Raw genomic sequence first — 23,628 nt, 5'->3', positions numbered from 1 at the left:
ACAGTTAAGATTATTATGATCTTCACCCCAGCAGGTTTGGGTTTATAAACCAGTTAACTCACACGGGGCACGGAGCAGAAGTTGCTGCGGAAACCCAATAAAGCAGCAAAGTGCATCCAGGTGCATGAAGAGTTGGGAGGAGATGTTCAGGTGGAGCCGCTGAACGTCTGTGTAGAAGAGTTATGGATGAAGCAGCAGCAACAGAAGATGCAGACGCCTTTACGACACGATAGAAACGAGGCTCGTGGACAGGCTGTTCAGTCGCCAGGAGAGGAACTACAAAGTTTTCGCAACTTGTAAAGGCACTCCAGACCGACACTTTGACTCCGTGCTCAACCACAGGAAAGACTCCCACCATCAGAGCCCCTCGTGTCCCGCCGACTGAGATCATCAGACCCGTTTTAAAACCTCTGTTTCTTAAACTCTTCATCTCTCTTGGCTGGTGGCCTTTCATGACACGCCACCATCCCTTTAACAGATGGGAGGGGATGTTCTGACCGCCCTGACATGGTTCTGCTCTGTTAGAACAACAATAAAAGTAGGAAGGGAAAAAAAAGTAGAAGGTTAACAAAAGCAGAGTAATTTGGGCAGTTTACCAATTTTATATCGTCATTTTGGATGAAGTCGAGTAAAGCACACGACCCTGTTAATTTTTTAATCAATCATGATAATTCTGATTCCAAAAAAGTTTCCAGCACGTGTGTTATCACTCAGAGAGCCACTCCTAAGTATGCCAGGCTTCCTGAGTGCCGTCTTTCCCACAGGGTACTGAACGCAGCACGAGAGATGCTGGATAATCCAGCAGGTGGAGGGATGATAATCCCTCCTCTTCCCTCCCACTTGTCCCACCACATCACTCCAGCATCCACCTGCTTACCGCTCTCCTCTGGACACGTCTCCCCTCCCGGCGGCGCGCTTCTTCTCCCACGTCTCCCCTCCTTCTTCTCGGGGTTTAGTCCCACGGGAGGGCTCCGGGCCACCACGCGAAGAGTAGGTGAAATCAGTGGGAGAGGAGGGGGAGGGAGAGAGAGAGGGACACAGGGAGAGAGAGAGGGAGAGAGAGAGATAGGGAGAGAGAGAGCGTGAGTGAGTGAGTGCGTGTGTGTGCGTGTGTTAGTGAGAGAGAGAGGGGGAGAGAGAGAGAGAGAGAGAGAGGGTTCAGTTAAAAAAAAAAAAAGACGTGAGGCAAGTCTAGTCTAAAAAAAGGGCGCGTGTGGAACCTGTCCCGCGAAGGCGAAGCGCAGCGGCTGCGTCCCGCGTGGCCAAGGCCAACCGCCACTGTCACACACACTGTCCCCGAGCATGGGGCGCGCGAGGGGGGCGGCCTGTGTGTGTGTGTGTGTGTGTGTGTGTGTGTGTGTGTTTGCCATCACGTCCCTGACAAACCAAGTTTAGATTTTAAAAGAAGATCGAAAGATAGAAAGTTTTTTGCTCTCATTTATCTGCGTTGTCTGATAGGAAAACAATCAGAATATTGTTGTCATGACAAAGAGAAACACCACAATCACCTGAACACATTCTGAGCCTGATTCACTGTGTCCTCCATCTGCCTGTTCGGAAATGTTCTTACACATTCAGGAGTTCCAGATTTGTAACCCTCACTTTTGTCTTATAGGCTCCTGATGATGGGATTGTAACGCTCTTGGAACTGTCAATCACCCAGACTCCCGACCAGGGCTGTCAGGTTTATGCTAATTTCTCAAATAAAGTTACATTTTGAGATGTGAAAACCTTCACACGCCGCAACCAAGTAAGGAGCTCGGAAATATTTCCTCTTTAGCTTTGAATCAAACACTTACGAAAGCAAAATTAGGATAAAATGGAACTTTATTTGCATGAGGTGAGAAAAATTGTGAAATATTCACTGGATAAAAATGTGCCAGTACACGTTTAGCTGCTAGTGAGTCCTCGCTTCTATTAGACTTCCTCCTTACTGTGGCTGTAAAATGCAAACTACAAAACAGGAAAATACAACAACTTGTTTTTGAACCAGTTTTGAATTTGAGCAGTAAATGAACAATTGTCACAGTAACTTTCCTATTTGCCATCAAGTCCTGTGGTTTACTTGTCCTTGTGTCTTTGGTCTGGACCATCCGTCATTGCCTTTTAACGTTAATCTAGTTGGACTAGGAATCATATAACTGGACTATTAACAGATGTTACGAGGAACAAAAAAACGACACACAATCACAAACCAGAACGCATGCAGGCGCGGTTTTGATTTGTCCAGACACAAATGTTAGAATACGACTAGAAAATGTCCGTTCACACATCGTTTGGAGTGCTGAGGTGGAGTGCTGAGGTGGAGTGCTGAGGTGGAGTGCTGCTGCTGCTGCTGGCTCAAGGGGACACCAGCAGCTTGTGGTTGCTCTTGTTCTGCGTCCTCTCTCTGCTGGATTTCCTGCTTTCGCTCGTCTCTCTCTGACCACAGACACTCCTGAGAAAACAAGACAGTCTTGACAGGCCTTTTGTGTTGTGTAAGCAGATCAAAGCTGACTGAAGGCTTGGGATTAGTTATTCATTAGTCGATCACCTGACCAATTAATAGTTCTACCTAGCGACAGCCTTTGCCACAAGATATGCAAGCTCAGCCATGTTTAGGATCATGCAGATGGACGAGGTCGTGGCCATGAACACGGTGAAGATGGTTTTCTCGGTGGGTCGAGAGATGAAACAGTCCACCAGGTTAGGACACGGCCACTGGTCACACTGCACAAGCCTTGGCATTTGGAAGCCGTCATAGACCACGTAGAGAGCGTACCTGCACACGCAGAGACAGTTAGAGGGTTCAACATGGCAGACTGACGGGGACTCACTGGCCTTACATGAAGCCCCCTTCAAAGAGGAGCCTGAAGAGCAGGCTGCAGGCGTATGTCCACCAGAGGGCGCCAGCCAGGGGGAGTCTCCGTCTCTTCAGAGTCTCCAACTCTGCCTCCTGGCCTTTACTGCTGAGGAAGCTGGCTTTAGCCTGTGGCCCAGAATGACAGGACACCGTGAAACAGGACAGAACGCAACACGTGACACCACAGAAGAAGAAAACACAGGACAAAACAGGCAGAGACACATGACAAACCATGATAAAACACCAACTGTGAGGACCTGTCAGGACAAAACAAGACAACGACAGACGTGACCAGGGACAGCACACACCTGCAAGAGCTTTTTCTTATCGCCGTGGTTACGGTACGCCACGTACATGGCAACCAGGAGCGTTGGCGTAGAGACAAAGACCAGCTGAAGACACCAGAGACGTATGTGGGAGACGGGAAAGAACTGATCGTAGCAGACGTTCTCACAGCCGGGCTGAAAAACAGAGAGAAGCTAACAAGCTGCTTCACACGTGTTCAGCTGAAGTTAAGAGGTCAAAGGTCAGCTCAGGACGTTCTGTGTCTGGTGTCTTTCTGTCCAGGGCAGTAAAGCAGGCTGCATTCATGCTTCTTAGACATGTTCAAATATGCAAAACTGCAACAGCCTTTCTTCTGCTGTCGTTCAACTATCAAGTGATTGTTTACGTGATCACGTGTAAATTCTCTGTAGCTGTACGAGGACGGCGACATGACAAGCTAACTAAGCTTCACTGACAGTTAACTAAGCATTAACTACTAGTTATTAATGAGGCCTGATTGTAAAGTGGTGCTGTAGATGTTCAGGTGACTCTACCTGCTGTGTGTTACAGGTGAAATCTGACTGCTCGTCACCCCAGACGCTCTCAGCAGCAACGACCAGCACCATGACCCGGAAGATGAACAGCACCGCCAGCCAGACTTTCCCCAGGCTGGTGGAGTGACGGTTAGCCCCAACCAGCTGGGCGTACAGAGCCGGCCAAGACATCCTGAACCTGGGGGGTGGGGGGGGGTGCTTTCACTCCGTATAAGTGGGTCTAGGCAGGTTGGACTGGTTCCATTCAGATGACGAGTTGGGACAGCAGCGGCAAAAGATGAAAGCAGAGATGAAAGCAAGGACAGGCGATGAAATGAAAGAGAAGACAAGGAATGAAAGTGAGAGGAGGAGGAGGACGAGGAGAGGAGGACCGGTGCCAACATTCATGTGAACCCATGAACCTTCCTGCCCACTGAAGACTGTAGAGAACAGAGCCCACTCCACTTAACACACACACACACACACACACACACACACAAACACACACACACACACACACACGCTCGACTACAGTCCTGCACCATTCACCGTCCGACTGACTAGAATCGGTTATTTTTCAATCGATAGCATCCACTGGTAGTTAACTTCTCTTCTCTAGCTGCTGTCGTTCTAAAGCCCAGTTTAAACTGAGCCCATGTATCATTGCAGAATTTCAAAAAGAAATTCCAAAACATACCATGAATAATATGAATGTAAAAGGTTCTGAAGTAAGTCTTTACAAGCGGGACTGTAGCGGAACAGTAGGAGCCTTCTTTATCAGGAGGTCCTGAAGCCGTGTTCTTACCTTCTGTCTGGAAAGTCAAGTTGTTTGCAGGAAAATATTCCACATGATTCCTGGAGCTCACAGGCACATCGGCGCTGGGACCGCTGACATCAGATGGCTCTTGACGGATATCGCATTAATATCTAATGATGATGTCTCACGTGAACCTGCGGCTCTGCCTCCTTTGCATGAAATAAAAGATGTGACTCTTCTTTCAGGGCTGCCAGAATAAATAAACAGGACTTCCTGTAAGACTTCCAGAGTAAAACCCAGCAGTGGCAACAGAGAGGGCACAAAATCTCTCTCAGCCTTTGTCTGCTTCTCTAAACCGTCCGACCGCCCACTGAGACCTCGGTTCCGCTCGTGCCAGAGCTCTACAAGAGCACTTATTCATCTTGACCTGCTATATTTATAACCTTCCAGGAAACAACCTGCTGGGATTTTAGTTCTGAAGACATAAAACCCACTGATAAAAAAAAAAGCAGGAAGTGAGAAATGAATGTCAAGTTCTCTTGAGTGGAACCCAGCGCTCTTATGCAGCTGGAGAGCACGAGAGCTATAGAAAGAAGCAGCCAAGAAATATTAGATTGTTTGACTCATGAGGCTTCAACATATTTCAAGAAAGGGATATGAATAATAATCATAATCATAAGTCCCACAACACTGATGCTTCTGATTATTCATTTTTAGGAGTCGGGAGGTTTGAGTTATTCATACAAGAGAGTGGTGAGGGTTGAGGGTTCTCCAGCTGCCACCAGGAGGACAATAACTCCTAGCTCAAGTATGTGAGAGGGTTCCACGTCATGACAACACTTGGAGTACAGTTCTACGCTGGGTTGCTGCTCCTCATTCATTCAGAATTCTCCTGCAACCTGACAAACACACACTCACACACTCAGAGGAGGAGCACTTATGTGCTTGTAGACACAAGTACTTACATAGTACTTCAAGTAGCAGGAGCCGTGTGTTCAAGTGAAACTCGCAGCTGGATGGATCGCTATAATCAACAGACTGTTACACTGCTGTGTGTGTGTGGGGGGGGGAGTGTAAGAGAATACAGGTAAAGAGTCGGCGTGCCTTTTCAGAGGCGACAACATCACTTGGCAGCAGCGAGCCTGCAGGACAGTGCGGCTCTGTGTCCTGCTAATGACTCGGAGAGCTCCACAGTGTTTGTTATGGTGTGGGAGCAAAGACAAACTTCCTCCGCTCTCAAAGTGCAGGCTCACAAAAGTACCGCAGAGATGCCACATATTTAGACTCAGATCATGTTTAGATGTGCAGGAAATCATTTGGAATTTCACCTCCTCTCTGCAGGGCTGCACATGAGCAGCAGGGCTGAGGGTTTAGGGGTGCTGGTGCTCCGGCTGGGGTCACCGGGGGAGTGACAGTGACACTTCTCCCTGATGCATATCAATGAATGGATATCAATGTCAGCACTGGACTCAAAGAACCTCTGTTTGATCCGTCAGGCAGGACACGGCGGGAAAAAAAGCCCCAAAACAACAACAGTCAAAGCTGTCAGATTGTTTCAAACGGGTCCCTGCCCTCCGTCCTGATGGGGGGGGCACGAGGTAAAATAGAGCTGATTGTCAGGGTAGTTCCTGATCAGGCAGCCAGCGGGAGAACAGAGGGGGCCAGTGTCTGGGTGTACACACAACCACACTGCGAATGTGCGCGCGCGCACACACACACACACACACACACAGTACAACGCTTGCTCACATATTCACATCCAGAAAATGGCACACATACACACACACACACACACACACTGTATTGAGTGAGGGGGAGAGCAGCATGTGACTCAATTGCAGGTGTAGGAGGACTTGGCAGACTGACCCTGGATCAGCCTATCTGTGACGGTCTGAACGCAAACTGCAATACGTCCGAGAGACTTCTGGAACTGGTGCTCATTTTCAGTTCAGTAACGTTTAAATTGGTTCTCTCGGGATGATTCTGTCTTATTTCGGAGTCATTGCTGTGACGTTCCTGCACTAAACCCTCCAAAGGTACAAGAAAAATACGACTACATTATTGGTACAGTTTAGATCAGCGGTATTCAAAAATGGGGGCTCAAATATATTTATAGAAAAGGAACTCAAAGTTTTAACCTTCTAAAATGTCTTATTCTAGATCAGTAGTAACCGAAATATTTCATGCCATAAACAATACGGAGGACTTGATGTCGTCTGGTGGCTGTTCAGTGAAGATTATATTCCTCCAGGACAGTAGGGGGCGAAAAAGTAACGCGAGATCACATGGAAGGAAACGGAAACCGGTCGGCTCGTTTTCTGTCTCGTTGCTCGCTGCAACTACGATAGAACATCCAAGCAAGGTGGTGATCGAACCTGCGAAAGTGCATTAACCAAACTAAGTTATAATGGCCCTTGAGTCGCGAATCACACAGGAAGAAATCAAGAAGGAACCAGAGAAGCCCATCGACCGAGAAAAGGTGGGACGTTCTCCTCAGTGCTTGGTAGAACTTTGTTTACCTGTTAGCATGAAGCTAACGCGGTTTGCTAACGCGCTGAATGAAAGGGACGGACTTAAATTGTTAAAGGACCAGAGTACAATGCTACTTTGAGCTCTTACGTGGCAATTTTTTTTATTTATGTCGAACTGTGGGGTGTTATAGTTCAGGAAAAAGAGGGCTGCAAAGAACTTGACTGGTGCTATTGCTAACTAGCTAGTAAGAATGCTAATAATGCTACTCGCTATCAAGGACTAAACCGCCGACCCTTCGGTTGCTAAACGGCCACGCTACCTCCGAGCCATGCCAGCCTCCATCTTAAACTAATGAAACTTTACTTCAGCTGTTCCAACAAACTGAAGACACTATTTTCCAGTGTATTTTCTGCCTACCGTGGCGAGCTAAGTCGTCAAGGGGACTCCGGTACGCCCCCATATTGGAGGTTTGTCAGTGGTCTTCAGACGCAGGTGTATCTGATATAAATCAATCAGGTGACGTCATTGCTTTTGCTATGAATCGTATGCTGCTTATATCCTGTGTGACGCAAGTGCATACAAAGTATTATGGTCAATTAGATATTCTAAACTTACTATTTGGAGTTGGCCCTCTTCGTGTGTGTGTGTGTGTGTGTGTGTGTGTGTGTGTGTGTGTGTGTGTGTGAGCGAGCATAAACAGCCACAGTCTACCTCTTGTTTTCAGGATCCGGTGCTTCACTCTTCTTTTAACTTACTGTTGTTTGTCTCTTATTTTTTCCTGGTGCTTGTTTTTTGGGCTTGTCTGCAGACCTGCCCCCTTCTCCTGCGAGTGTTCACCACCAACAATGGCCGACACCACCGACCAGATGAATTTGCGCGTGGCAACGTCCCCTCCAGTGAGCTCCAGATATACACATGGTGAGGCGGTTGGATTATTCTAGCCCCGTCAGTTGGTGTCACAGGAGGGATTTGGGGTTAATCAGAGTGTGCAGTGTAATTAGTAACCTTTATAAATCTGTCCTAAGGAACCTCAGGAGTACGTAGTGTGTTTGTATGTGTTGACGTGGTTCATGGTGTGTGTCCCAGGATGGATGCTACTCTGAAGGAGCTGACCAGCTTGGTGAAGGAGGTGTATCCAGAGGCCAGGAAAAAAGGGACCCACTTCAGTTTTGCCATTGTCTTCCCAGACCCCCGGGGGAAAGTGTACCGGTTGGTATCACCGCAGCACTTGTTGGATTCCAAGAGCAGCTCCCTTCTCTAACAGGGCTGATGGCGTTTCATTTTCAACATGCTCCTTTTGCTGCTTCTTCTTCAGGTTGAAGGACATCGGCAGCACCGTGTCCGGCAGGAAGGGTGCCGACGACTCCATGACGCTGCAGTCTCAGCGCTTCCAGATTGGAGACTATCTAGACATAGCCATCACCCCCCCCAACAGAGCCCCGCCGCTGAGTGCACGCATGAGGCCCTTCTGAACACACACACACACACATCCACACATTATGTAAACATCCATTTTTATTGGGTTTTATTTTGTTTGTTTTCTCTTTTGCACCATCTTGAGTGGTGTTGCCTCATTTTTTTTAAAATGTGACCTGTAATAAAATTGTCATTTTTTTCCCAACTTTCTCTCTGTCTGTGTGGTATTTGCTGTTTTGGTTGAGGAGTGTGAGGATGCCTGTAGTGGCGATTGTGGGATTTTTGTAAACTGAGAGAATAAACCATAAATACCTTAAGTTGATTTCCAGCGCCGCTATGAAGTCTTATTACAGGAGGAGTGTTACTTTATTTGAGATGTTGAAGCTAAAAAAAAATAACCGTGTCATCATAATTATTAGTACTACGACCACTGGGGGACGTCTGGAGACTTTTATTTTGAAAACAGGAAGCCGGCATTTTCGCGCATGCGTGTTTGTACGCATACCAACTGCTAGCTAGCCGCAGACCAGTTTTTACAAGTTAGCAAACTACTGGCTGGAAGAAGCAGCCACAGATCCCTCGCTGAAATGTTTCGGAGGAAACTGACCGCTTTAGACTATCACAATCCCGGCGGGTTTGACTGCACTGGTAAGAAAACCTTTAAATATGTAGAAAATGTGTTAAATGTGGAGTCGCCGGCTACACGCAGGCGCGTAGCATTCGCGCTGTCACCGTAACCAGCACGTAGTGCCAAACTCCGGAAAGAAAATAGTCGTTTTAAGGAGCCTTTTTCCCGACGCACACTGTGTCATCTCAATAACTCGGATTACAGGCGTATTTATGGGATGTGGAAGTGATGATTGCTGTTGTGAGAACTGGTAGCTGCTGTGCTGGATGTGGTCCAGTCGTGCAGTAGACTGCAGATGTGTCCGTCCACAGATGAGAGTCAGTTCAGGAACTGCATCGTGTGGCTGGAGGACCAGAAGATCCGACATTACAAGATCGAAGACAGGGGCAACCTGAGGAACATCCCCAGCCCGGACTGGCCCAAGGCCTACCAGAAGGTGAGGAGCGATGTCTGCGAAACCGATTTCAAGCATGCAAATGTGGGATGAGGCTGCGTCCCAGCTGCAGGTGGAACTGAGTCGGGTCTTATTTTCAGTACCTGCAGGATGTCAACTGTCCGTTTGGAGCTGAGCAGAGGCAGGAGGCAATGGACTGGCTGCTGGGCCTGGCTGTGCGATACGAATACGGAGACAATGGTACGATGGCAGGCAGAAACGCAGCGCACCAACAGGGACATGAGTGCCGTGTCCGGAGCCGTGGCAGCGTGCCTATAGTACTGGTGATTGCCACTAGATGGAGGCATTGTCAAAGAAACGAGTGTAGCTGACGTTTGCTCGCTGGACTCTTAACAGAAACATTCCTGCAGAACAACTGGACCACATGTCCTTCATGAAGTGTTAACATCTATAAATGTGTGTTTGTTTAGTGGAGAAGTACAAGAACTGTCAGCCCCTGGAAGCCTCCAGCAACAGTAAAGCGGTGGACCCTCTGGTCAACCTGGACAGTGAGTGTCCCTCCTCTCTCTTCTCTCTCGTTGGCTCCAGATGAAGGATACAAGTTCTTGTGTGTATTTCAGGCAACTCACCCGACTTCAAAGCAGGTGTGACGGCTTTAGCCAACATCCTCAAGATCCAGCGGCATGACGACTACCTGGTTATGCTGAAGGCAAGTTTCCATTTCTGTCAGGTGCATTTGAAGAGAGAGTATCTGTCACGTTAACGGGTTTGTGTCGGACCTTGCAGGCCATTCGTATTCTAATCCAAGAGAGACTTTCACCAGAGGCCATCAGTAAAGCCAGCCAGAGCAGAGAGGTATTCCAGTATTCTGTTCACCCAGGATGATGGTGTCCTGGTTGGACTGGAGTCTGAGTTCTGTGTCTTGTCCCTGCAGGGTGTTCCAGTAGCTTTAGACAAGCACATCTTGGGGTTCGACACTGGAGGTGAGTGCTGCATGGCACGGAGCAGCGGGACCTCACGCGTTTGGGATAAAAACTCATGTCTTGATTTGTCGTCTCCCGTCAGATGCCACTCTGAACGAAGCGGCTCAGATCCTGCGTCTGCTGCACATCGAGGAGCTGAGGGAGCTTCAGACCCGAATCAACGAAGCCATCGTGGCTGTTCAGGCCATCATAGCCGACCCCAAGACAGACCACAGGCTGGGCAAGGTCGGCAGATGAGAGCGAGGAGGAAGACGGGGCGCTGGAAGACGGGAGGGACGGAACTGCGGGAGTTTTAAGTTGGTTTTTGAGAAGAAAGGCCTGTGTTTATTTGAGTTGGACAGAAATATGTTTGTGATCAAACAGTTCAAATATGAGCTCATGCCAAGTTTTTCAGTTGCTTTTTAAAAAAAAATCCTTTAATAAGCATCTGCCATTTTACAGTAGTTTCTGACCGGTTTTGAAGTATTGAAGAATTCATCTCCTCTCAAGTGTTAATTTTGCACCTCAGGATGACATCCTGGCTGCTACAATGTCTCCTCAGTTGTATTTGTGTCTTTGAGTTTGACCGTTCTGTTTTGGCAAATATAGAAATACAGTTGAAGAGTTTGGTTTCTTTCATTGGCTTCTGTGAGTTCCCTGAACGCACCATCAAACCTGAAACCACCCCCATCTCTCAAGTATTAAAATCACATTTTATTGTTATAAATATCACATCTTATGAAAAGATAACGATTTGGAAAGTAGTAGTAGGAAAAAAAAGGCAAAACCATTCCATCGTGTGTGAATTACAGATTAGTAGTGCAGAGATATGGCAGGACTGTTGAGTGTGGCACGTGGCGCTGAGGGAAACCCAGAATCACAGTAATCTGATTACAAACGTTTCAGACATGCTACGATGGCGATGAGTTCCAGCAATTAACGCAGCTTGTATAAATAAAGAATTACAGGTTTCAAAAGTGGCGTTTCTAAACTTGGCTAGCTGCTCCCGGTCTCTATGCTAAGCTAAGATGAGCTAACTGGCTGCTAGCTTCAAAGTTGGCACGCGGTGATGTAATGTTGCTCTCAGCAAGAGTGAATCAGTGAATTTCCCAAGAGTCACATTATTCCTGGAAGCACTCTCAACAACATGGGAGTGAAAGAACCTGAGCCTGGTCTCCTGTCTGAAGTTCTCCATGTCATTCTTCTTTGGCTTTTAAGAACACACACACACTACACTTTGAAGCTGATCTCATCCTGACTCGGATCGCTAGAAATAAAACACAACTTACAAATAAAAATACAGTAGAAAAAACTACAAATGAGGTATAAAACAAATTTACATTTGGGGTTACATCTTTACGGTGAGATACTGGGGTGAGGGTGGGCGGAAGGGTTGGAAATTTGCTCTGATGGCTGATCTGGCAACAGGAAGCCATGTTGCTCCCTCGTGAGGGTCCTTTCTTCTGAGGGACACTGGAGGGGGCACTGGGTAGGGTGGTCCTGCTGCCCTCCGTTGATGATCACCCTCAGAGCTTTAGCACCAAAGGAACCTGCGGCTGCCGGACTGTCGTTAGTGGCTCCCTGCAACACACACACACATTTAATCCCCGAGCAGAAGCAGAACCCTGCTCACGTCTGATCATCCAGGTGGAAACAAAGGGTTAAAGGTGGGATTTTCACTTCCTGTGTGACTCCAAATGGGACGAGATTACAGCTGCAGAAGAGGAAACCGGTGTAACAACGGAACATCCTGGACAAAGCCTTACACTTAGCCCATAGCCACGCTTCAGAGTGTGTGTGTGTGTGTGTGTGTGTGCGCTCATGTATCAACAATAACAGCTTTTAAAGCTCTTCAGTAACCTTGAACAAGTGTGTGTGAGAGCTGTCATCATTGCCACAATTACACCACGCATCCACATCTTTGAAGCCGCCAGCTGTTATTAGCACTCTGGAGAGTGTGAGACAACTAACACACACACTCACTCACACACTCTCACACACACACACACACACACACACACACGACATTTGCAGTAAAACACACTGGTGACAGTGGACATTCAGTCATGCACACCAACAGGTGTGTGTTCTGTTTTCCTTCTAAACGCTGCTATCAGGACCAGATCTGTGTGTGTGTGTGTGTGTTTAAGCTTGCATGTAGTTTTGACAATGACATCTGCCAAGGTGCTACTTTAGGGATTATCCTATGTTTAGGAGGTACTTTGTACTTTAAAGGTGTTTAACACAAGGTTCGAGAGCCATCTGCACCCATCAACACATCGGACATCTCTCTCTCTCTCTCTCTCTCTCACACACACACACACACACACACACACACACACACGCGTATAGCTGTGGAGTAGTGTGTCCTCAGACAAGTTAAACTTACATTCTCACCGTCTGAGGCAAACTAAATCCTGTGTTAAAGCTTCAGAAGTGAACAGAACAGTTTCATCCCTGTACTCAGGTGTCAAACGTGTATGGAACTGAAATGGGTGGAGGTTCGTCATCCTAACACCAGCATGGACATGAGATCATTTCAGAATCTAATACAAGTATAAGAAATGTTTCTTAAAACTCTTTAAAAGTAAATGCGTACCCATCTGATATCCCATGCTACTTCCTGTTAGCTCAGTTAGCTCAGATACAGGAATTCAGTTCTATAATGCTGAGCTTCTTCTATCAGGTAGTGTACAGAAACACAGCCACTTTCATGCCACCGAGGAGGGCAGAGCAGGGGTGGAGGTGGAGACCCCAGCTTTCATCTTGAACCTCTGAAGATTTCAGAGTGGATTTGTCAGTGGGCTCCTGGTCACTCCTCGAGCTCCAGAATGTTTTCAAATGAGCATCTCTGCAACTCTCAGAACCAAGGCTGATATTTCAGGTCCTCACACAAACGCTACACTGCCAGTGGAGGGTTAACTGTGTCTCAGTCAGCCTGCAGCCTTCAGGGTTGAGGTGACATCTGGTTGGAGCTGATGGACACGGTGACATCAGCCCAACCGGTGACCTCACTGTCTCCAACTCCTTGAAGTCAGTATGTGTGTGTGTGTGCGCGCGCGCAATACATTCCAACACGGCGCTTAGTTGTTATTATATAGACACAAAATGACACGTCAGAACAGTGTGTGTGTGTATGTGTGTGTGTGTGTTCATAGAAAACATCAGCTCCTCTCTTCTCTCCAGTGTGAAAAGTACTTGTGTTTACTAGCAAGGAACTGCTGCTGCTCACCTGATAGACAGTGGGATGTTGCTATGGCGATGCCGTACAGGTGAGAACGCTGGTCAGGCAGATATTCATCGGTGAACCGACTGCTGTCTTTGTTCACTGCGATCACGCCGTCCCTACAGAGAAGAGGAGGAAGACAAGTGATCACACACACACACACACACACACACATACAGACAAGTCACAGTGCTGTGATAGAGACGGGTGAATGGCAACGCCCACCTCCTCCAGTCCGTGTAGTAGAAGTGGTTCTGGTAGGAGACCATGCTGAACGGGTAGTTGAGACCAGGGTGGATCACTCTTCGACCAGAACCATCTGGGAATATACACTCCAAACGCTTCGTACCTGACACACACACCCAAGGGAGGCACAAGAAACTATTAGCATCTTTAGCACATAGCTTGTCAAGCTGTCTCGCATGAGACATTAGCACAGCTGCTACCACTATGAAGAGTAATAATGGTCATTGTGGCAGCTAAAGTAGTAGTGGTAGCGCAGTAGGAAGTTCATAACAGTAATTATAGTGGCTGTGCTGACAGTTAAAGTAATAGCATTAGCAGCTACAGCCCAGCGGTGACCGACGGTGCCGAGTGGAGCGAGATAACAAATTCACGTTTTCACACTCAGGTGCAGCGTGTGGTACGACGCTGAGCAGATCCACCTGATCTGGCTTCTGGGTCAAGAGGAGACCTATGTGGTCTCTGCTGGTTCCCCTCACTACGGAAAACAACAACCACCCAGCAGCAAGCTAGCCAGCTCGTAGCAAAGTGAAAATGGCCACTTTGGACAAATATTTGGATCATGACATAAGGCAGGCACGGCTTCTTCTCCCTGGGATTAGTTGTAAAGTTTGTTTAGAACTTTTGCTGTCGAGCAGGGACATTCTTGCATGCTGTGTTCTTCCTGCAGTTGAGCTCCAGAGTCTTGTAGAGTCAAGGGGTGAGGCAACACTTTACGAAGACAATATCAATACTGTGTGTCCCGTCTGTAGACGGAGGGTCATTGTTGGAGGTAAAAACCCAGTGAAATCAGAGATTTTACCACTGATGAAACGGTCCAGCTGCTATTTCCTGTCTCCACTGTAAACCCAGGTACTGTTGTTTACCTGCATCAGCCCAGCAGATTTGTCCAGAAGACGGCTCATGAGTCAAAGCGTTTGGTAAACCGATGCCGTCAGACACCACCACCCTGCGGTTCTTTCCGTCCACGGTTGAAGTCTCAATCTTGGGAGCCTCTCGGTTCCAGTCAGTCCAGTACAGCATCCTGCAGAGAGGAGCAGGAACCATACATGTGAGAACATGTGTCACGTGACCCCACCTGGATACATTAACCCCGGCTCTACTTGTGTCCGTGACTTATATATTTTGACTTCTTGTGAAAATGTTGGTGGCTTGTTTTGGTGCCGGGCGCAACAATCTGGCTAATATAACGCGACAAGAGGAAAACCACGAACAAGCATGCGTGTAATCACGCACACACGAGCAGGTACATGACGGTAGAAGAGCCAAGGCTCCAGGGACCGGCTGTCTCATGCTGATGAGGTCACGGTCAGGTTACTCTGAGCATCTGTGACCTCCGACCTGAGCCCCCCGGGGCAGTTTCAGTGGTATTCTATGTCTATGTATCAGGATGTTGGAACCACACTGGCCGGTACAAACAGATGCATGTGCTCAGGTTGATTAATGAGTTTGTTCAGTGTCTTAATTAAGGTATGAATTAAATCATCACTAAAATTTGAAACAGCAGGATGAGCTTTAGTGGCGTGTGTGTGTGTGTGTGTGTGTGTGTGTGTGTGTGTGTGTGTGTGGGCTGCTTTTCATCTATAGATGATGGTGGACATGTGGGCACTCCTCTGGGATCTACAGGTAATACACACCACATGAGCACTCATGTTACTCACACCCTCACACACTTGGTTTATGACTGCTAATCAATTTTGAGTAATGTTTTGGTGACCAGATGTTCAGGTATGAGATGCTCATTCACGTGAGCTTGTTTTTATAATGTGTGTGCCCATCATTAAGAGCCTGTGTGTATATGTGTGTGTGTGTGTGTGTGCGCGCGCGTGTTTATGTGCGTGCAGGGTCAGGAATCACAAGGCACGTGCTTAATCACGAGTATACCCAAGTGAAGCTATTATTACCTTTAGGACTTGGCTTTTGGTCAGATCACTCACACACACACAGACACACAGACACACACACACACACACACTTGGCCTCCAGTCAGAAAATAAACTGTCAAACCAATAATGTGAAGCAGATTTGAGCTTTTATGATATCCTTTATTGCTGCTGTGTTTAATCATTTGTATCAACCACATTAACACACACACACACACACTCAAACACACACACCTGCTGATTAAGTGATTAGTTGCAATTATGAAAAGCAGATGTTATTTCTAGAGACTAACGTCAGCCTCATGCCTTCACACCATGTGTGTGTGTGTGTGTGTGTGTGTGTGTGTGGGGGGGGGGGGTAATTAGCATCAGTAAATCCAGTGTAGTTTCCTAGGCTTGGTGCAGACAGAGCTCTCAAAGTCAGTTTCCTGACAGGGTTATCAAAGATGCGTGAGGAGAGGTGTTGGCGTGACGCTGATGGAGTCATGTTAGGTCCTGTGCTGTCCTCTGCTGTGTACTGGTCTATCAGACGGAGGAACTCTTCCTGAGCTTGATTTCATGCTCTTGCTTTCCCTCTCCAAACCATCTGTGGCCTCTTTTGATTTAAGATCGGTGAGGATATCTTGAAGGCTGTATCTCATTCTGCCTCGCTGGATGTTTCAGTTGATTGAGAAGAGTGTGTGTGGGCTGTTCCTTCCTCAAGGAGAAGATTTATACATGTCTGTAAACACACACTAAACTGTCCTGAGGGTTTCTATGTGGCCACAAGTTTCTCTTGTATGAGGAAAGACCAAGACGCCACAGAACAGACAGACAAAGAGGGAAGAAGTTTGAGGAGCTGAGGGTTTACCCGCTGGAGGAGACCACGATGATGGCTCGGGGGTTGACCAGGTCTGTGTCGAACAGCGTGCGTCTACCGCTGCCGTCCAGGTTGGCGCTTTCGATCAAGTCGGGGTTTGAGTCGACCCAGAACATCAACCTGCGTTTGACGTCCACCGCCAAACCCTCAGGACTGACCAGATCTATAAGTACAGGCGTCATTTTTAACATCACCCGAAATCTATTATAGTAACAGTCAGCCACTGTGAGTGTGTGTGTTCTTACTTGTGTTAATGAGTATCTCTGGCTCAGATCCTCTTGCCAGTGATGCTCTATTGATTGTCCTTGCAGACAAATCGGTCCAGTAGACTTGGTTCTCTTTGCAGTCATAAGATAAACCGACGACTATGGAACCCTGGAAACACACACACACACACACACACACACACACACACACACACACACACACACACACACAGATTTTTTACTGAGTCTCTAATATCTCATGCATGTCTTGATGGACCATGTCTAGTGTGTTTAGGATGAGTTCAATCTAAATTTACATGTAGAGTCAGTAGTGTTTTGGAGCGCGCTGCATCAAGTCTGGTCCCGTTGAGAGGAAGCGCTCCTATTTTCTGTCCCTGAGCGTACAGCAGAGTGACATCAGAGTTGGGAGGAGGGGTCACATCTGGTCGGGGTAATGGGCGAATGGTGGGCGGGGCCACTGAAGGAAGACCTGGGACAAGAACGGAAGCAGCAGACATCAGCGATGTTTCGTGGCAGCGAAACAAAACATGTCCTGTAAGCAGACTACAGTGATCAAACACTCACAAGCAGGTTTGACAACGTCATGTGATCGAGTACCAGGAACCTCTCTCCCATCCTGGTCCACACACCAACAGTAAGTGGTCTCCCCGTAACACTGGACAGGACTGAGGTGAGAAGAATTCCAATGAGGACCAGGCTTTGCTCACAAGTTGGCCAAAGGGCTTTTTCAAGCAGCGTGTGTTTACCTGAAGTGTCCGTCTGGCTCACACTGAGGTAGATATTGTTGTGAATCTGGTGTTCCTCCGTAGTGCTCAATCAAACTGGCCCTCCATCGCTCACACACACTCTCAGGGTGCTGGGTGGGAGCCACATAGACTGTAGACGGGGACGTGAAGCAGAGGAGGGCAAATATACATACCATTAGTCCTGGGATTATACTCTCAGGGTGTTTCTACAGTCTATATAAGAGCGGTAGGTGCAGTGTTTGACTAATGGTGCAGGGAGGCCCTGTATTCAAACACAAACACACATCTTGCTTTTGTCAAAACTGTTTACCCTGTAAAACCCCTTTAATAACTCATTTTATAGCAGCGCTTTAAAACCAAAACTGAAACCACTTTGGATTCCACTTCTGTTTATACTGGATTCTTTTGTTTGAGCGGTGAACACCTCCGATGTGAGACGACCCAGGTTGTAGAAGGCAGAGATAATATTTGGAAGGAGGGTGAGGAGATATCAGCCCAGGACTGAGACAAAGCCTGACAAAACAACAATCAATAATCAGTTTTCCAGCATGATGGAATCCAGATTCATCGGTCTCTTGGTTTTCCTACTGTTTACTCCTCATCTCCTCCGGCTAGTACACAGTAGTACTCATGTGTACCAGCAGCACACTGCCTAGTTTGTTTCCAGTTTAAGTTGTAAACACAAAAAAGATGTGAAATTGTGAGATTCCATCCACACAAGTGTTTCTTTTCTAAGCCCATATGACAGTGGACAGCAGGAAATGCTTTAGCCTCTCTTATTATCAGCCATTACTGAGAGAACCACAGGCAACGGTGAAGCGGAAAGAAATCAGACTGGAAAAAGGCTTTGGTTCAACTGGGCAGTTAGGAGAGAAAGAGATCAGAAGCTTCGACACGCAACGAGGTGGGAATTCAGCAAACTCAACAGTGAACTGTCACTCCACCGCTCAGACAGCCTGTCTTGTTTTGGCTTGGTTGCCTTGACAACAGCTGGCAACTCATCTCACCCACAAACTGACCATGTCAGAAGCTTGGATGGACAGTCATGAACTCCATTTCTAGCAAGAGCTGAATTTATGGACGGACGCCTGTGTGCGTGTGTGTGTGTGTGTGTGTGTGTGTGTGTGTGTGTTTGAGGTTTGATGTGCATAGTTATTTTTGTGGAGTAGCATGGGCCATGGGAGAGCACATTACAGTTTGGGGCGGACGCATCTTTTTTTAATGGTGGTTTTTTTTGTTGCTGAGGTCGCCAGTCTTGTTCCCTTCACTGCTCTGACAGATTCTGTATGACATCATCACACCAATGTGAAGCATAGGTGTGTGAAGCAGTGATTAAAGAGCTCACCTGGTCGGTCACAGTCGACAACAGAAGCACCAGGTGGAGTCCTGGTTCCTGTTTTCTCTTGGCCCTGATGGTCCACACACCAACAGTGTCCAGTAGAACCATGGCACTAAAACATGGAACAATAGAAACATTATTACACCATTGATGATTAAAGAATAACAGTCAAAAGCAGAAATTTAAAAAAAAAAGGCAGCAAGAAGAGCAGTTTTACCTGTCGAGACAGATACTGTCCATCAGCATCACACTGAGGGACGTAGGCTCCAAGGAGAGGAAAACCCTCTGGACTGGTGGTCTGGACGCTGTCTCTCCGGCGCTCACAGAGGGTTTTAGGACGCGTGGGTTCAACTGAGGATGAAGGACACGTTTATAGACATTAGTGAGAAACACACAGTATATCTGCTTTACCCTTGGGCTTTCACATGACCGGTCACTCTTCATCGATGCAACAGTCTCACCTGGTCTGTCACAGTCTGTGGGCTGTGTACCAGGTGGAGTCCTGGTTCCTGTTTTCTCTTGGCCCTGATGGTCCACACACCAACAGTGTCCAGTAGAACCATGGCACTAAAACATGGAACAATAGAAACATTATTACACCATTGATGATTAAAGAATAACAGTAAAAAGCAGAAATTTAAAAAAAAAGGCAGCAAGAAGAGCAGTTTTACCTGTCGAGACAGATACTGTCCATCAGCATCACACTGAGGGACGTAGGCTCCAAGGAGAGGAAAACCCTCTGGACTGGTGGTCTGGACGCTGTCTCTCCGGCGCTCACAGAGGGTTTTAGGACGCGTGGGTTCAACTGAAGATGAAGGACACGTTTATAGACATTAGTGAGAAACACACAGTATATCTGCTTTACCCTTGGGCTTTCACATGACCGGTCACTCTTCATCGATGCAACAGTCTCACCTGGTCTGTCACAGTCTGTGGGCTGTGTACCAGGTGGAGTCCTGGTTCCTGCTCTCTCCTGCCCACTGCTGTCCACACACCAACAGTGTCCAGTAGAACCATGGCACTAAAACATGGAACAATAGAAACATTATTACACCATTGATGATTAAAGAATAACAGTAAAAAGCAGAAATTTAAAAAAAAAGGCAGCAAGAAGAGCAGTTTTACCTGTCGAGACAGATACTGTCCATCAGCATCACACTGAGGGACGTAGGCTCCAAGGAGAGGAAAACCCTCTGGACTGGTGGTCTGGACGCTGTCTCTCCGGTGCTCACAGCGGGTTTTAGGACGCGTGGGTTCAACTGAGGATGAAGGACACGTTTATAGACATTACTGAGAAACACACAGTATATCTGCTTTACCCTTGGGCTTTCACATGACCGGTCACTCTTCATCGATGCAACAGTCTCACCTGGTCTGTCACAGTCTGTGGGCTGTGTACCAGGTGGAGTCCTGGTTCCTGTTTTCTCTTGGCCCTGATGGTCCACACACCAACAGTGTCCAGTAGAACCATGGCACTAAAACATGGAACAATAGAAACATTATTACACCATTGATGATTAAAGAATAACAGTCAAAAGCAGAAATAAAAAAAAAAAGGCAGCAAGAAGAGCAGTTTTACCTGTCGAGACAGATACTGTCCATCAGCATCACACTGAGGGACGTAGGCTCCAAGGAGAGGAAAACCCTCTGGACTGGTGGTCTGGACGCTGTCTCTCCGGCGCTCACAGAGGGTTTTAGGACGCGTGGGTTCAACTGAAGATGAAGGACACGTTTATAGACATTAGTGAGAAACACACAGTATATCTGCTTTACCCTTGGGCTTTCACATGACCGGTCACTCTTCATCGATGCAACAGTCTCACCTGGTCTGTCACAGTCTGTGGGCTGTGTACCAGGTGGAGTCCTGGTTCCTGCTCTCTCCTGCCCACTGCTGTCCACACACCAACAGTGTCCAGTAGAACCATGGCACTAAAACATGGAACAATAGAAACATTATTACACCATTGATGATTAAAGAATAACAGTAAAAAGCAGAAATTTAAAAAAAAAGGCAGCAAGAAGAGCAGTTTTACCTGTCGAGACAGATACTGTCCATCAGCATCACACTGAGGGACGTAGGCTCCAAGGAGAGGAAAACCCTCTGGACTGGTGGTCTGGACGCTGTCTCTCCGGTGCTCACAGCGGGTTTTAGGACGCGTGGGTTCAACTGAGGATGAAGGACACGTTTATAGACATTACTGAGAAACACACAGTATATCTGCTTTACCCTTGGGCTTTCACATGACCGGTCACTCTTCATCGATGCAACAGTCTCACCTGGTCTGTCACAGTCTGTGGGCTGTGTACCAGGTGGAGTCCTGGTTCCTGCTCTCTCCTGCCCACTGCTGTCCACACACCAACAGTGTCCAGTAGAACCATGGCACTAAAACATGGAACAATAGAAACATTATTACACCATTGATGATTAAAGAATAACAGTCAAAAGCAGAAATAAAAAAAAAAAGGCAGCAAGAAGAGCAGTTTTACCTGTCGAGACAGATACTGTCCATCAGCATCACACTGAGGGACGTAGGCTCCAAGGAGAGGAAAACCCTCTGGACTGGTGGTCTGGACGCTGTCTCTCCGGCGCTCACAGAGGGTTTTAGGACGCGTGGGTTCAACTGAAGATGAAGGACACGTTTATAGACATTAGTGAGAAACACACAGTATATCTGCTTTACCCTTGGGCTTTCACATGACCGGTCACTCTTCATCGATGCAACAGTCTCACCTGGTCTGTCACAGTCTGTGGGCTGTGTACCAGGTGGAGTCCTGGTTCCTGCTCTCTCCTGCCCACTGCTGTCCACACACCAACAGTGTCCGCTGGAACCATGACACTGAAAAGGACAGAATCATGATTGCTAACAATATAGAATAAGCATGTAAAGCATATTTTAATGGCAAATCGTCCACAGTGATACCTGCTGAGATGTGTACTGTCCATTAACGTCACACTGAGGGACGAACGCTCCGGGACGGGCGATCTGTAAACTGTCTCTATGCTGCTCACATTGAGTTTTTGGACGCTGCGGTTCATCTGGCAGGGTAATAATAAAATTAAAATAAAATTAAATTAAATTTAAGTTATACTTGAAGTGGAAACATACAGGCTGTATAAAAATACTACATTCGTATTACTCAAATCATCACCTAATACGCTAGAGTTCTTTATTCACACTGAGAAATCACCTGGTCTGTCACAGTCTCTGGGCGCTGTACCAGGTGGAGTCCTGGTTCCTGCTCTCTCCTGCCCCCTACTGTCCACGCACCAACAATGTCCAGTGGAGCCATGACACTGAAGCGATAATGAAAGATCATCTAGGTACCAAGTCTGTGATTCTCTTATTCCAGGTCAAAAGAACGTCACCAGATGCAGACCTGCAGTGGTAGGTACTGTCCGTTAGCATCACACTGAGGAATGAAGGCTCCAACAACTGGAAAACCCTCTGAACTGCTGGTCTGGACTCTGTCTCTGTGGTGCTCGCAGTGGGTTTTAGGACGCTCTGGTTCATCTGGATGAAATGACGTAGAAATAGAATAGAATCAGCACCGCTGTGATAGCCGATGACAAGCATGGACCATCTAAACCCTCAATCAGAAACAGTCCCACCTGGTCTGTCACAGTCTCTAGGTGCTGTACCAGGTGGAGTCCTGGTTCCTGGTCTCTCCCGTCCCGTGCTGTCCACGCACCAACAGTGTCCAGTGGAGCCGTGACACTGAAATAAAAAAGGACACTAGTAAACATGATGATAGTTTGCAGCCTTCATGTCTCGACAGGTTCATCTTGTACCTGCTGAGATGTGTACTGGCCGTTGGCGTCACACTGAGGGACAAACACTCCAGGTATGGGGTATCCCTCTGGACTGGTGGTCTGTACACTGTCTCGATGCAGTTCGCAATGAGTTTTAGGACGTTCATCTGAGGGCACACGATTCATTTGAGAAAAACAATCTTGTCATACCAGCGTTAAGACATGTTGAGGAGCATGTAGTGAATAGAGCTTCTCACCTGGTCTGTCACAGTCTACAGTTGCCTCACCAGGGGGAGTCCTGGTTCCTGCTCTCTCCTGCCCCCTACTGTCCACACACCAACAGTGTCCAGTGGATCCGTGACACTGATGTAAAATCAATTAATAACTGATGAGCATCATGGCTTTTTTCGATCATAAATGAAAGTGTCTTTTCATCATGAGTGTCGCCAGATGCAGACCTGCAGTGGTAGGTACTGTCCGTTAGCATCACACTGAGGAATGAAGGCTCCAACAACTGGAAAACCCTCTGAACTGCTGGTCTGGACTCTGTCTCTGTGGTGCTCGCAGTGGGTTTTAGGACGCTCTGGTTCATCTGGATGAGAACCACAAAAGACAAATAACATACATGTCAGTTAAGCCGACAACAAATGTACAGTTCTTGTCCTTACGCCTTTCATGTACTCTCCTTTACGGTCTAAACTGCCACTTTAGATTTATGTTGGAGAACTAAATAAGCAATCTATACATCATCAGATCCATTCAATGATAAGTTAATCTGGGAAATACAGCGAGCAAGCATGTACATTTTTTTCCTTTTCCCCTCATTGTACTCTTTCCCTCTGCAACTCTTTCAACTTCCCTACACACACACAGAGTACAGCAGTGATATCACCTGTTTTTCCAGGCATTCCAAGGCTATGACCCAATGACCTGCATAGTGCACCACTTACAAGGTTAGACACACACTCACGTAAACGTGCCGTGTGTTTGACTTGTCATTGAGTTGAGGAATTAGGAGGTTCACAGGTCAATGTTTAGCAAGAAAGCCTTGGAAAGCCATGACATAATCCATCTGCCGCTGCTGCT

General features: G+C 47.3%; 4 protein-coding genes across 13 annotated transcripts in view; 2 read left to right on the top strand and 2 right to left on the bottom strand.

The window, feature by feature from the left end:
• Nucleotides 1-1,831: 1,831 nt before the first annotated feature.
• LOC147272682 (gap junction beta-2 protein-like) lies at nt 1,832-7,740 on the bottom strand. 4 transcript variants are annotated; one of them, XM_086199508.1, is made up of 7 exons: nt 7,286-7,382; nt 4,445-4,605; nt 3,661-3,894; nt 3,151-3,303; nt 2,826-2,968; nt 2,555-2,761; nt 1,832-2,437 (listed from the first exon to the last, which is right to left on the bottom strand). In XM_086199508.1, exons 3-7 carry the CDS (start codon nt 3,829-3,831, stop codon nt 2,341-2,343), a joined length of 771 nt encoding a protein of 256 aa, XP_086055634.1. In that variant the 5' UTR covers nt 3,832-3,894; nt 4,445-4,605; nt 7,286-7,382; the 3' UTR covers nt 1,832-2,340. The 4 variants fall into 4 exon arrangements, with proteins under 4 accessions (XP_086055634.1, XP_086055626.1, XP_086055642.1 ...); XM_086199500.1 differs by having other exon boundaries at nt 4,445-4,643; nt 7,286-7,381; XM_086199516.1 differs by having other exon boundaries at nt 3,661-3,838; nt 4,445-4,643; nt 7,286-7,381.
• sap18 (Sin3A associated protein 18) lies at nt 6,676-8,494 on the top strand. The gene is made up of 4 exons (XM_086199541.1): nt 6,676-6,875; nt 7,677-7,786; nt 7,955-8,077; nt 8,184-8,494. The coding sequence occupies exons 1-4, from the start codon at nt 6,804-6,806 to the stop codon at nt 8,338-8,340; spliced, it is 462 nt and encodes a 153-aa protein (XP_086055667.1). The 5' UTR covers nt 6,676-6,803; the 3' UTR covers nt 8,341-8,494.
• A 293-nt stretch (nt 8,495-8,787) lies between these two features.
• Nucleotides 8,788-10,903, top strand: rtraf (RNA transcription, translation and transport factor). Its single transcript, XM_086199487.1, has 8 exons — nt 8,788-8,932; nt 9,224-9,348; nt 9,447-9,546; nt 9,777-9,854; nt 9,927-10,015; nt 10,093-10,161; nt 10,241-10,289; nt 10,372-10,903. The coding sequence occupies exons 1-8, from the start codon at nt 8,872-8,874 to the stop codon at nt 10,524-10,526; spliced, it is 726 nt and encodes a 241-aa protein (XP_086055613.1). The 5' UTR covers nt 8,788-8,871; the 3' UTR covers nt 10,527-10,903.
• The window catches only part of nid2a (nidogen 2a (osteonidogen)), a 73,815-nt gene continuing 60,909 nt past the window's right edge, over nt 10,723-23,628 (bottom strand). For all 7 annotated transcript variants that reach the window (XM_086199381.1, XM_086199390.1, XM_086199364.1 and 4 more), the window contains 29 exons: nt 23,001-23,134; nt 22,800-22,905; nt 22,582-22,709; nt 22,402-22,507; nt 22,170-22,303; nt 21,981-22,086; nt 21,713-21,828; nt 21,523-21,628; nt 21,279-21,412; nt 21,069-21,174; nt 20,825-20,958; nt 20,615-20,720; nt 20,371-20,504; nt 20,161-20,266; nt 19,917-20,050; nt 19,707-19,812; nt 19,463-19,596; nt 19,253-19,358; nt 19,009-19,142; nt 18,798-18,903; nt 17,453-17,582; nt 17,271-17,371; nt 17,003-17,175; nt 16,725-16,854; nt 16,471-16,642; nt 14,604-14,761; nt 13,720-13,843; nt 13,501-13,613; nt 10,723-11,849 (listed from right to left, as the gene is read on the bottom strand). In XM_086199381.1, coding sequence (XP_086055507.1) covers nt 11,839-11,849; nt 13,501-13,613; nt 13,720-13,843; nt 14,604-14,761; nt 16,471-16,642; nt 16,725-16,854; nt 17,003-17,175; nt 17,271-17,371; nt 17,453-17,582; nt 18,798-18,903; nt 19,009-19,142; nt 19,253-19,358; nt 19,463-19,596; nt 19,707-19,812; nt 19,917-20,050; nt 20,161-20,266; nt 20,371-20,504; nt 20,615-20,720; nt 20,825-20,958; nt 21,069-21,174; nt 21,279-21,412; nt 21,523-21,628; nt 21,713-21,828; nt 21,981-22,086; nt 22,170-22,303; nt 22,402-22,507; nt 22,582-22,709; nt 22,800-22,905; nt 23,001-23,134 — 3,488 coding nt within the window. In that variant the 3' untranslated portion in view covers nt 10,723-11,838. The remainder of the gene's footprint in view (nt 11,850-13,500; nt 13,614-13,719; nt 13,844-14,603; nt 14,762-16,470; nt 16,643-16,724; nt 16,855-17,002; nt 17,176-17,270; nt 17,372-17,452; nt 17,583-18,797; nt 18,904-19,008; nt 19,143-19,252; nt 19,359-19,462; nt 19,597-19,706; nt 19,813-19,916; nt 20,051-20,160; nt 20,267-20,370; nt 20,505-20,614; nt 20,721-20,824; nt 20,959-21,068; nt 21,175-21,278; nt 21,413-21,522; nt 21,629-21,712; nt 21,829-21,980; nt 22,087-22,169; nt 22,304-22,401; nt 22,508-22,581; nt 22,710-22,799; nt 22,906-23,000; nt 23,135-23,628) is intronic.

Source organism: Aulostomus chinensis, chromosome 1 (genome assembly GCF_037954235.1).
Source record: "Aulostomus chinensis isolate RoL2024-O1b breed Wild chromosome 1, RoL_Achi_v1.0, whole genome shotgun sequence".
NCBI classification, from domain to species: domain Eukaryota; kingdom Metazoa; phylum Chordata; class Actinopteri; order Syngnathiformes; family Aulostomidae; genus Aulostomus; species Aulostomus chinensis.
This window is presented reverse-complemented; position numbering and strand designations above follow the sequence as displayed.

Bases quoted from the DNA above. Each gene is read 5' to 3' on its own strand.
- LOC147272682 (XM_086199526.1), bottom strand. From the start codon at position 3,831: ATGTCTTGGCCGGCTCTGTACGCCCAGCTGGTTGGGGCTAACCGTCAC. The intron at 2,762-2,825 runs GTAAGGCCAGTG...CTGCGTGTGCAG, and splicing joins CTCTTTGAAGGGGGCTTCAT to GTACGCTCTCTACGTGGTCT. The intron at 2,438-2,554 runs GTAGAACTATTA...TTGTTTTCTCAG, and splicing joins GTGGCAAAGGCTGTCGCTAG to GAGTGTCTGTGGTCAGAGAG.
- rtraf (XM_086199487.1), top strand. From the start codon at position 8,872: ATGTTTCGGAGGAAACTGACCGCTTTAGACTATCACAATCCCGGCGGG. The intron at 9,547-9,776 runs GTACGATGGCAG...GTGTTTGTTTAG, and splicing joins ATACGAATACGGAGACAATG to TGGAGAAGTACAAGAACTGT. The intron at 9,855-9,926 runs GTGAGTGTCCCT...TGTGTATTTCAG, and splicing joins CCCTCTGGTCAACCTGGACA to GCAACTCACCCGACTTCAAA.
- sap18 (XM_086199541.1), top strand. From the start codon at position 6,804: ATGGCCCTTGAGTCGCGAATCACACAGGAAGAAATCAAGAAGGAACCA. The intron at 6,876-7,676 runs GTGGGACGTTCT...GCTTGTCTGCAG, and splicing joins AGCCCATCGACCGAGAAAAG to ACCTGCCCCCTTCTCCTGCG. The intron at 7,787-7,954 runs GTGAGGCGGTTG...TGTGTGTCCCAG, and splicing joins GAGCTCCAGATATACACATG to GATGGATGCTACTCTGAAGG.